The following is a 12,840-nucleotide window of genomic DNA, read 5'->3' as shown; positions in this document are numbered from 1 at the left end:
TTTCCACTCCACACTGCCTTGTTATACCTCTTTTTTTTTTTCCTTTCTAAAATACATTCAAGACTTTATTTCCACATAAAATTGTTAGGCTATTATTTTCCCCTTGGTACTTTGAATGCAGAAATGATACACAAAAGAACAATGCAGAGAGATTAGATATTGCAGACAGGAAAAGGCTTTGACTGCAAATATGTTGCAACTAGGGTTTGAAAGAGGGTTAGAAAATTGATTGAATATCCTTCCTCACACAATAATTAAACTAATAATTTTGCACACCCTGAGGAAGCAGCAAAATGACACAATGATATTCAAGTCACATCAAGGGCATAAAATATGGCCATATCTCAAATTTATTTGAAGGATTTCTTTTTATAAATGAAAGCTGATCGATTTCAGCCTAATCTATTAGACTTTATTAATTTTATTTCAAGATTCCATTTCATGTGTGTATTCACTCTCATACATACAAAAAATAAATTGCTATAAATAATGCATTAGCTCATTGTTTAAAACAATCAGACTAATTTAAGCAGCATCTCAGCCCGCTCAGCAGTATTTTCCAGTTTTGTTGCACTACTAAGATCTTTCTCTTCTAATCGATCAAGTAAAGAATGTTCTCACATCTACCCCTGTATTGAAATATTCACTAATGGCGGTTTCCAAAAAATCTTTAATAAGTGCATTTGCACATGTCACTGAACATCACCTTTTACATAAGCTCTGTATTTGTGACAGAATGCTGAATTATAGCGACATCTTTGATACCTTTGAACCTTTAGGTAAAGTAGAAAGGTCATTATTTTAAGTTGTTCACCTTTCTGGATGAATAACTGGGATATCCACAATCAAATGTTACTCTTGGGGCCTGTTCTGAAGTTTGCTCCTCTTCATCTCTGTTCTGTCTTGACAGAGGGGTTAGGACAAGCATGGAAAGCTCATGAGTTTGGGATTCCCAACAACTGTAGTGCTGGAAGCAAGAGTGACAGGTAGAATTCTGTCACTGCCCTTATTATGAGTGGGATATAAACTGATATCATATTAGGCAGGTGGGAGTTCAATTCAGTTTTGAGGAGTATCTGTCCTAGCAATGTCTCAGTGCAAGGGGATATGGTAGGGTTAGAAATACAAATAGGCAAATGATCAGATTATATAAGGTCACTAGGACAGATAAACAAGCAATAAATCAGTAAGTAATATAATCATGTTATTAACTATGTATTGTTGTCAAAGATTGAATTAATAAAGAGAAGAATTGTATATACCCACAGGTTGAGAAATGATGACTTAATTTTTAGTTCAGTAAGTATAATCTTTTCCATAATTCTTATTGTTTTTCTTTTGATAGACCCTAAGAAGAGATATAAAAATGCCTCTGTGGTAAATTTTCTCCCCAAGCTATATATTGAAAAGAAAGGTTATCTGCAAATCTTGGATTAACCCACGACTCCTAAAAAATGATTGCTTTTTCAATGTCAATTAAAATAAGAAAAATAAAAAAAGATTAAAATTAGAGCAGGATGTATCTAATCAAACCCAGATCATTATAATATTATATTTTAGAACTCATTAACATATGTAGCATATTCTGATGTTCTTTAATGACTATAGTTTAAAAATAGTATAGGGCAATGTTATTTTTATCAGGGAGGCGATAGTTGATCTAAAAAAACAATTTAAATCTATATAATGCATATTTTTATAGGAAAAGATGTTTCTTTGAATTGCAAAACTTTAGCTTTCAGTTGCCATTATAAATATATTTATACCGTCTGAACAAAAACTACTAGAATATTAGGAAGACAGTAGGCATCCAATAATTGTAAATACATTATTATATATGACTATGTATAATTTTTCCACTTAGAAGCAAACTACATGAAATATGCATGAAAATTCTAAATATGTGCATAAAGTCCATGGAACAACTTTTTTGAACTATCAAACCAAAAAGAAAACATCATTAATGTGTTTATAGAAAATATTTTAGAAAGCACTCTTCACAAAGTTACACATAAGTATGGATAGTAGCACTTCTAGAAGTTATTGGTTTCTCTCAGTTTTACAGATAACATTTTTTTATTGCTATAACAAATAAATGAAGTAAGATAATAAACAATATCCAGTAAGATTTCTACTTTATGACTCCTTAAGTGGGTTATATTTTTAGTCCCTTTTTATTTTCATTCCATAGCCACTAACTGGCTTATCTCATTTACTTTTATGGTTCAATTATCATCTATATTTTGATACCTTGATTTTTTTCTAATAGACCAGATCACTCTGGTGAATTCCAGAGCTGTTTACGTCTATCACATATATCTACTTAAAATGGTTACAAATATTTTGGCTTCAGCAAGTTTCATATTTAGCACACTATATGTGCCTAAAATTTCTCAAAATTCCAATTCCGTCTTCACATTTAATTAGTGGCCCAACTCAAATTCCTTGAGTCATCTTTGATTTTCTCCATCTGTTTCAATCTGCATTTCCAATAAAATCACACATCCTATTATCTCTCCCTTCATTATTACTTAGTCTAAATTCCTTTCTCCTTCAGGAAGTATTTCATTCAATTCAGCTTGTCCTCAGTGCCTAGAGATCCTTTACTCCCACACAATTAATTCTACTCAGTAAAGCACTGAAATTGTTCTCAACTATGTATTAGGTCATGTTACTTTCTCGGTTAAATCCCTTTAGTGGTGTCCCCATGGAATAGGTTCCAAATAGAGATGACAAGGCTGAGATTTGACTCAACCTTCCTCTCCAACTTCTTTTTTTTTACTCTTTTATTAACAAATCCCATTTACATCTATCTACTAGTGTTAAGTATACTAGTTGTACCTGTTCATAAATTCTAGTTGCAACTAACTTATTTAAGATTCAGACATGCATCTTTCATGCTGTCTTTCACCTTTGGCCCACTGAAATAAAACAGCAGTTCCTCCCCCAGAGGCCCTTGCCATACTTTGCCCTTGTCATATTTAAAGATCACTTCTTTCTCTGTGCCCATATGGTGGTCTTCCTTTATCACCCTTTATGCTTGCAGTTCCTTTATCACGATCTGAAAATATCTTGTTTACTGATATGCCTGTTTATGTTTTTGATTAGATTGTTAGTATTTTGAAGGCAGTGTACCTTTTTTATTTTTTAAGATTTATTTACTTATGCACACAGAACTGGGGTACAGGGCGAGAGGAGCAGAAGTGGTGAGAGGATTCACCAGAGACAGAGTGGGGAGCAGGACTGGCAGATTGATGAAGTACACTGCTGAGCCATGTGGATCACCTCTGGGGCAGGGATCGAACTCGCACTGAAGAGGCTCTGACCAGCTTGCAGTGCTACTGCTTTAGCCCGTTGCGCTGCCAGGGAGGGCCCGGCAGTGCACTTTTACCTTTTAAACTACAAATCAGGGCCCTCCCGGGTGGCGCAGCGGGTTAAAGCACAGCCCTGAGAAGCTAAAGCCACTTCAGCATGAGTTCGAACCCCACCCACCCCGGAGGTGATCTACATGGTGGGCAGACCTCTCCTGACCCGCCCGCTGCCCCCCTCAGCAGTGTACTTAGTCAATCTGCCTACTCTGCTCCCCACTCTGTCTCTGATGAATCGTCTCACAGGCCCTGCACCTCTGGCCTGTACCCCAGTTCTGTATACGCAAATAAATAAATCTTTAAAAAAAAAAAAAAACTACAAACCATAACCATCTAATAGATGGCATATACTAAATGTTCAATAACTGTTGGATGGATTTAATATCAGCTTACTGAGTGAGTTGTTTTATGCATGGTGGTTGATAAAGAAAAGAGTACTTCAACAAACAAGGACCAAAATATTTAGGGAGTTTCTGGGAACTTTGACAGTGGCTGAGGTTGACAACACATATACTGTAGGGTGAAACTGAAAGCCAGAATATTCAATGTTTACAACAAAATGTTACCCTTACTCCTTGAATGCTTGGGTACTTTAGTAAAAAAGATCACCTCCTTTCAACAGGCAACATTGAAATGATCTGTAGAGATTTTTATTCTAGGTTTTTAACCACACAGCTGTTGCCAACAGCATAAATAATAAGATGGACATTCCCAAATCCTGAGTTTTCTTCTGTAGCCTCTAAACTTTACTCTCAAACCACAAGAGACCCCAGGCAGTTACTGGGACACATTCTATTCTAAATCTTCCTATACATTCCTTTCATAGTTGTAAACTAATCTTATTTCATTAGTTTTAATAAAGGGAACAAACATGTATAATCAGGTAAAAGGTATTACAACTTATATATCCATTAAGAATGTATCAAGTTATTCATAGTGACCTATATGGTGAGTTTCGCCAACTTTAAAGGCTCACAATTTATCTACATCCTTCATATCCCAGAGTAAAAAGAAGTTACATTTTTTTTAGTATTTATTAGCCTCACATGTAAAACCATGTATGTTTTATGTTAACTCTAGTTTTAACCACAGCCCTATATCCATTAAGAATGTACCAAGTTATTCATAGTGACCTATATGGTGAGTTTTACCAATTTTAAAGGCTCACAATTTATCTACATCCTTCATATCCCAGAGTAAAAAGAAGTTACATTTTTTTAATATTTATTAGCCTCACCTGTAAAACCATGTATGTTTTATGTTAACTCTAGCTTTAACCACAGCCCTTTCATAGGATTTTCTGTTTCTGCATATAACCTGAACACAAGTAATTTTGGCAAAAATGAACTCAAAGACTTAATACTCAATGGAAAGGAATTAGAAAGATACATGTCATTTATTGACTTTATATTTTGTAAAATATCATATTCATTCATTTAAAAATGTTTATGATATACCTAATGTCTCATATAACACATAAAATCATTGAACAAAGTGTATATATCATCTGTTATTTACAGATGGAAAATCTGTATTAGGTACAGTTAGAAATAGTATTCAAAAGCTTCAAGTTCAAGGAAAGGAGCAAAATCTGTATTAGGTACAGTTAGAAATAGTATTCAAAAGCTTCAAGTTCAAGGAAAGGAGCAGAGACAAAATCAAAGTCCAGCTTTCCATCATTCCATCCTGGGACAGATGAAAATAATCCTCCCCTATCTCCACTATACTTAAACATCAGTCTTTGCTTTGAGCCTTTTGTTCTATGTGTCTTTTTTAAAAATGTGATTCCTTTCAAAACTTATTGTACTTAAGGTTTACAATTTACCAGATGTACATTTGAATATCAAGATCAGTCAATCTGAAAATGTTTAGACGTTGTCATTTAACTGTTATAAAGGAACAGCTATTTTTTCCTTTATTACTGAAGGGAACAAGCTAAAATGCTTTGCAAAATTCATTCATGGGAGTTGTCAATAAAATCTAAAGCAGTTATCCTAAAATAAAAAAAGGGGAAATATAGCATTTTCATTAACTTATTATAATAGAAAAAGAAGTTCATTCATAACTGACAATGATTGAATATGCCAAATACAGGAAAACCTCTCCAAATTAAAAAAAAAAAAAAGACTAGTGAATACGATAATATGATCATCATATCTTCTCTATACACATTTAAAAATAGATACTCTGTGCCTTCTCTCCTTTATATTATGGAACTTTCATCTTTCAAAAACACAAAACAGGATTATCCAAACTGAAAGTATTTTAAAAGACTCAATTATTTGTACCTCTATGCAGTGCAGGTGCACTGAAATATATTCTAAATTGAAAATACTCCCAAAACACAATGGTAAAGTAGAATAATTTAAGCAAATTATGCTTTCAATTTCAAATGTCATATTATTCTGGAATTTTAGCGCATTCTCAATCAAAATCAAGAAGACAATTGGAATGCATACACTTTTCTGTTTATCTTTCACATGTTCACCATAATATTTAGAAAATGTAGGTGTCTTTCAAAGAAAAGTAGTAGAATAATAAAAAGGATTCATATTGATATTATGTTAAGTATACATGTAACAACCTGTGGAACATGTTTGATTGATAGTTTATAGAATTCAAATATATCAGGATCCACTGGTTCTTTTACTTTATATACTCATAGTGCTTGTAATATAATATTTTTCTTAAATAAAACACAAATAAACAAACATTTTTTTGAAAATCACTAGATAATAGCTATGGTCACTCTGTTGGCCAAGCCATCTGTCATAATTGCTCAAATCTGTCTCCAAAGCCATAAGTAATAATTACTTGTTCTGCTAAACACCTACATGAACAACCGATTCTGAATTTTTCCTGAGGTCCAGAGTTTACCAAGCCCTAGTTTAGAGCTTTGCATTTCTGAAAAGAGTTATCTTATCCGCAGAGTCGAGAATTCTTATTTCTGTCTTTGTTCAAGTCAATGAATTCTTTTAAAAAACACAATATTAAAACATATAACTTAGGGAGTTACCAAAATACTAACTGTCGGAAATAGCGGTGACTTCCTCATTGTGATACAACCAGCTGACCACAGGAGCAGGTGAGCTGCTGACTCGGCAAACCACCTCTGCGTCCTCCCCTTGTTTGAATTCTTGAGGAGATACCACTTCTCTGAAAGTGAGTTTTTCTGGGACAAGAAAGTAAAACAAACCATTAATAGTATGGCTTATGTTTTCCGATAATATACTTCAGTATCTATGTTTACCGATTCTATAGTAAAATATTTAGCTATAAGAAATTGACAGTTTTTAAGACTTTACACCAAATAATCACACAAGCTGGTAAATTCTTATCTCACAGAGAATGAAATTCAAGGTCTACAATGACCTATATGAACTGGAGTCAGCACCCTGAATCTGACCTCAATTCCCTCTTTCTCTTCCTAAATTCTATGCTTCAGACAGTTTCTGGAACACTCCAGACTTGTTCTCATTCTGGAACATTTGCACACCTTTATTTTCCTTCAGACTTTCGTTCAAACTTCCCACTTATGCTCTCCATGTCTCTTTACCCTACTTAATTTATTTTCTATAGGGTTTTACAGTACACATACCTAGCTTTGAGGCCTTTTTAGCTTACTACATAAATGTTTGCCTTTACTGAGTAAAATATAAGTAGCAAGTGACCAGTGACATTTTCACTCTTACTCCCTACTGAACTGTATGACTCAGCATGTCATCTGCCACATAGAGACCTCCAACAGGTGTTATCTGAGTGAACAACCATTCTCTGTATGTTTAATGAGAAATTTTCACAAAAGGAATTCACTATTATTGTTCTAGATAATACAATGTATTTTTCTTCATAAATAAAACACCAGGGAACTCCACATGTAACATTTCAAAGAATGAAAAATCTTTCCAAATACTATGTCTAATAAATGAGCATTTCAATTTAATCTTTTGTTGCATATATAAAGTTACTATAGTAGATGGCACACATAATAGGACAGTGTGTTTTCTGAGATTTCTTAAAGATGAACAGGGGAGAGAAGGTCAAATAAGAAAATTGAGGACACCCAATGCCTGGGTTGTCCACAACAAAGTCAAGCTGTGTGAATATTATTTTTTTACTTCATAACTTTTTTTCAGAATATTTTTAAAAAACTATGAGGAGGGCCTCGTTGGTATTGCAAGAGTTAAAGACAGTGTTACCGAGCTATCAGCAGCCACTGCATGAGTTGTGTATCTTGGCCAACCAGGGAGGTGGGTAACCTACATAGCACAGCAGACCTCCTCAGTCTCCTGCTCCCCTCAGCAGTGTATTTCAGTAGATCTGCCTTTTCTGCTCACTCTGTCTCTGGTGAATCCTCTCATACACCCCCTCATACCTCTGGCCTACAGCCCAACTCTTGTATGCATAAATAAGTAAATCTTAAAAAAAAAAAAAACTATGAGGAAAAGATGTCCTATGAGATAGTATCCTCAAGTTTTTGTTTTGTTTTGTTTTGTTTTTTTTGTTTTGTTTTGTTTTTTTATATCTTTTCAGTAGTGGATTTGCTAACCACACACTAATTGTTAGGTACTGTCCTAAGAGCTTAATGCATTATCAATTAACCTATTCCTCCGAAAAGTTTTACAAATAAGGTGGATATTACTAATATACCTATTTTTAGGTGAGAAAGCTAAGGACATGTTAGGTAATAGGTCAAAGACACAAGTCAGTGAAAAGCCTGGCTTCAAACCCAGGGAGTTCACAGGCTCGACTGAGCTGCTAATCAGTGTAATGGCCTAAATGTGGGAAAAGCGAGAGAAAACAGGAAGCAGCCAGCACAAGCCATAAAATAAAATGTAAGGGTAGAAACCTTGTTAAAATGAAAAAACCTGATGGTGAAGACTACAGCTAAATATCATTCTTCACTAATAGGTTTGCAGGCTTTGATCTGTCTACACAAACTCATTGAGCTTTCCTGAATGTCATTCTAGACTATTCACTGCTATCATACATGTAATTTGACTTCTATTCACATTCTTTGATTTTAAAGTGAAAAGTTATCCCCAATAAGTTTCATATTATTAAACAGCTTGTTTTCTACTTACCCAACTGATGGTCTGTAAAAGTTAAACCATTCATGATATTAGTGATTTACCCAATAAGTTGACTCCATCTGTATGCTTATGAAAAACTACTACCTACTCTCTATTTATACAAGGATATTTGTAGAGGTCTTAGCATTTTTCCTAGTATATAGTAAACCCAAGTCAATGCTGGCTTCTGTTGTTAAATGCATTTCAATTTGTTTGAAATTTTATCAAAAAGTACAATTTCAATCAACTAAACACCAATACATGACTTACGGTAAATTTCCAAAACAACTGTAGCTTCTTGTGTCTGTCCTTTGGCATCTGTTGCTTGACAACGGTATATCCCTGCATCTTCTATATTTGCGTTGTAGATGGTTAATCGTGACCTGACACCTTCTTTTTGAACCACGACCCTCTGTGTTGAAATGATCTTCTCTCCTTGAGGATTAAACCAATCTATACTCTCCGGTTCACCAATTGCTGCAAAGAGTCATGGAAAATATCCATTTACCAATATGTTTCAAGGCATATTGGCCTTTACCAATATGCTACTAGGCATTGACATTTAATATTATGTCATGACTAAACAATTTAGAAGAGACTGAAAATATGAAATATGCCATACAATTGAAAGTTAACACAAATGTTAGTACACATTCATCCCTATTTAGCCAACATAGAAGAGTCTATCCTGGTTGATTAAGTGAAATCCAAAAGTGCCACAGGAAACTTAATATGGGATGGGAGCTATGATAAAGGAAACTTTACTAGTGTAATGTATGGATTATCACTATACTTAGAACTGTAACTGCCTCTAGCACTGAATCAGAAGCTATTTCTCTTGGTAGATACAGCTGCACAGAAACATGTTTACAAACATTTTACCTGTTCAATTCTTTGTGAGGGTCAGGATTTAGCAATTTTTTTCCCCTGATAAAACAGAACTCATAAAATTATAAATATTTCACAAAATAAACTTTGACTTTTGATAATACCAAATTTCGAATTAATTTCATGTTGTTAAACTTGTATAAATAAGTCCAAAGACTATTTTTAAACTGGAGGCCTAATCTTCTCTCTTCCCAAATGAAGTGAATAGTTTCATCATTTTAATCCAAAACGGTTAACCATTTAATCATATGATAATTAGAATGCATTGAAATGATACTTATACTGCTAGGCAATTACAACCAAATCATTACAGGGTAAACATTTATTTAAGTTTTCCAATTCTGAATCTAGGTTATTATCCTCTTCGTAAAAACTAGAGCTTCCTGTGTTTGCTTTTAGCCACCAAAAGGATGTATTTCACCTAATTGCTTGAGAGATAATTTGTGGAAGCAGCATAGACGATTAACTCAAAGTATTGGGGGAAAATGCATAAAGTTAAATAACATCTGCAGGACCTCTTTGAAAAAAAATGTTCCTTCTCATTTTTTTCAAGAAATGGCTCTAGAAACAAATTATCCTGCTTTCCACTTCAAATTGGACATATTTGAGCAAAACATACGAAAGAATGTTTAGTTTAATCTTAAATAGCTCTTATTTTCATTTTTTCCTGAATGGAACCATAATGCCAAACATTTGAAGTTACTCAATTTCCCACTCAATAGAGAATTTGAAAAAGCATAAAAGCACATCACTTTAATTTTGAGCAACACATAATGTCATTTATACTGTAAATTATATGGGATAATCTGTGAGATATTTTGCACATTTAATATTTCAATCTCAAAGATATGGGAAAATTTTATTTCTAAGGAGTTTATTTTGGATGTTCATTGAAAAGTCTCTTTGGGGGATGTTTCTAATACACAAGAATTTCTAATAAAGCTTCCTAAGTTATTCTGGTGATGAAACTGGAATACTGGACAAATTAAGGATGTAAACTTTATATATTTTTGAAACTTCAGCATAAAACCTTTTATTTTATAGGTGTTATGCACTTATCTAGCTCAGTAAGAATATAGCTATATTCTAATCAATTCTACAATATTTACATTATTGAGTTTTAGAAGCTTAGACTTTATGGTGTCAGGAAACTTGAACATCATATCATCATAGTTACTATTTTAATAGGAAAATACATTTAGACCTTCTGATCTTCACGGGATCCCCATGTCTTTAGTTTTAGATTCATGTCCTACTGCTATACTTAACATAAATAAAACCACTTTCCTGACTATGTTTTTAGTTACACATTTTTATATGAAAGGGGAAAACATTTAATTACTTTGTTCCATTTGTAAGAACAAAGTAGTACTACTGAATATTGTTAATTTTAATTTGACTGTAAAATTTTAATTTCACTGTGTGTAATACATATAGACAGCCATACTATATGCTTTATCATCATGATATATTCTAGAAATTCAAGAAAAATGCACTTTTCATTTTCTTTTCAAAATTAATTTTTAAATTATTTCATTATTCTGATTATGTGATATTGAGTTGGATGTTTACATCTGTGCATGTAAATTATGGATGAGATTTAGAAACAATGACTATATTCTTGTGCTAAAGTTCTGGTAACATAAAAAATTATATTACACCAAACTCTCTCTTTCTCCATTTGTCAATATACAAAAATATGTAACAACAATTTAGCAACAAAGGCTTTTAAGAAAATAAACATTAAAAATCATGACTTATAGTTTTAATAGTATGTGACATTGTCTGTGTATAACACATATGATTTATAAGTGTTATAGCTATTTCTATTTTGCTAATTTTAATAATCCTTTAAATAAATAATGATATTCTCCAAATTTTATAATGCATTTTTTATGTCAGAAATGCCTATTTAATCCAGTTTTAAATTGCTGAAGTAGAAGTAGAAATGTTTTCCAACAATTTTATTAATTTGACAGTCATTTAACAGACACATAATTTGGGGAGAATGTGTTCACACCTCCATAAAGACAAGAGCTTCACTCACCCATGACCCAAACTCCAGTGAGAAACAATTTTGAAATTATTTTGAAAAGTGATTGTAGTATTACTGAAATATTTTTAAAACTCTAGTTTGTAGTACGTATGCCTCATCATCAATATGCTGCATCTAAATAGAAGTAAGAAGTGTTCTGCAGTATGTTGCTTTAAAATCTAAATTAAAATTTAAGGATTGGGGCCCTCCCTGGTGGTGGAGTGGATTAAAGAGCAGCACTTAAGTTAGCCACAGCTGCTTTCGTGCCAATTCAATCCCCACCTCGGAGGTGATCCACATGGCTTGGCAGGCCTCTCCTGAGTTGCCCGCTGCTCCCCTCAGCAGTGTACTTCTTCAATCTGCTCCTCAACTCTGTCTCTGGTGAATTCTCCCACCACCCCTGCACCTCTGGCCTGTACCCCAGTTCTCTACGCATAAATAAATCTTTAAAAAATATATAAGTATCAAAGTAAATTAAAATGTCTTCTAAAAGAATCCTGCAAGTGTATGATCAAATTGAAGTCCACATAATTTTCTACAGGCTTCAGAAAAAGGTAGTTATGATTATTACAAAATCTTGCAAAAATATTTCTTGACTAAATAACTACCTACTTTGTGAAGATTACTTTTCATAAGGCTGTGTTTGATTTGTTTTTTTCCCTAAAATTTTCATTCACATGTAAATATAATACATGTGCCATAACTAATTTATGTTACATATCTGCAAAAATGGTTAAGTTAAAACATTTATATTCATCGTAATGTAAGCATTTAATAGAAAAAATTTAAGTTGATGAAAAAGTTATTTTACAGATATAATTAACAAGTTATCTTAAAATAATAGCTCAAGATTGTTTCACAATCAACAATGAATAATTACATTAATCAAAACAAAATGTATAATTTTTAATAAATAAAATTTAGGAATTAGTAGTTTTTCAATTAAGATAAATTTAATAAGGTTTTACATTTAGAGAAATGAGTTTTTATGTATTCTAGATACAATATAACATAATAATACTTAAAGAATTTGAAGAATCTGTAGAAATACATACCTGTACATGTGAAGAATTTAGATTCACCAACACTAAGCTCTACTTTGCTAAGTGAAATTGTCACTTGAAGAAGAGCTAGAAAAAAAATTTGAGCAATAATTAATTATGATTATAAACAAAAAATCTAAGATTTACCATGACACTAAACCACATATCTAAACAATACTTTTCCGTAATATTTGTTACACATAGACAGAAGTGGAAGAAATGGAGATACATACAATATTGTATTTGTTATATAATTTGCACTTGGTAAAAACAGCCCAACTGGGCCCTCCCTGGTGGCGCAGTGGGTTAAAGCACTGCACTGAGAAGCTAAAGCCACTTCCGCATCAGTTCGATCCCCGCCTGCCCTGGAGGAGACCACATGGTGTGGCAGACCTCTCCTGACCCGCCCACTGCTCCCCTCAGCAGTGTACTTC

At 33.2% G+C, this 12,840-nt stretch overlaps 1 protein-coding gene across 1 annotated transcript in view; it reads right to left on the bottom strand.

The window, feature by feature from the left end:
- Positions 1-12,840, bottom strand: part of NCAM2 (neural cell adhesion molecule 2) — a 402,212-nt gene that overhangs the window by 148,915 nt on the left and 240,457 nt on the right. Inside the window, exons 2-4 of the mRNA XM_004675306.1 lie at positions 12,419-12,493; positions 8,711-8,917; positions 6,397-6,540 (exon numbers count right to left, since the gene is read on the bottom strand). Of these exons, the coding sequence (XP_004675363.1) occupies positions 6,397-6,540; positions 8,711-8,917; positions 12,419-12,493 (426 nt within the window). The remainder of the gene's footprint in view (positions 1-6,396; positions 6,541-8,710; positions 8,918-12,418; positions 12,494-12,840) is intronic.

This window comes from Condylura cristata, unplaced genomic scaffold (assembly GCF_000260355.1).
Source record: "Condylura cristata isolate star-nosed mole 26May11 unplaced genomic scaffold, ConCri1.0 scaffold00003, whole genome shotgun sequence".
Classification (NCBI taxonomy): Eukaryota; Metazoa; Chordata; class Mammalia; order Eulipotyphla; family Talpidae; genus Condylura; species Condylura cristata.
The sequence above is the reverse complement of the archived record's forward strand: the minus strand, read 5'-3'. Positions and strand labels throughout refer to the sequence as shown.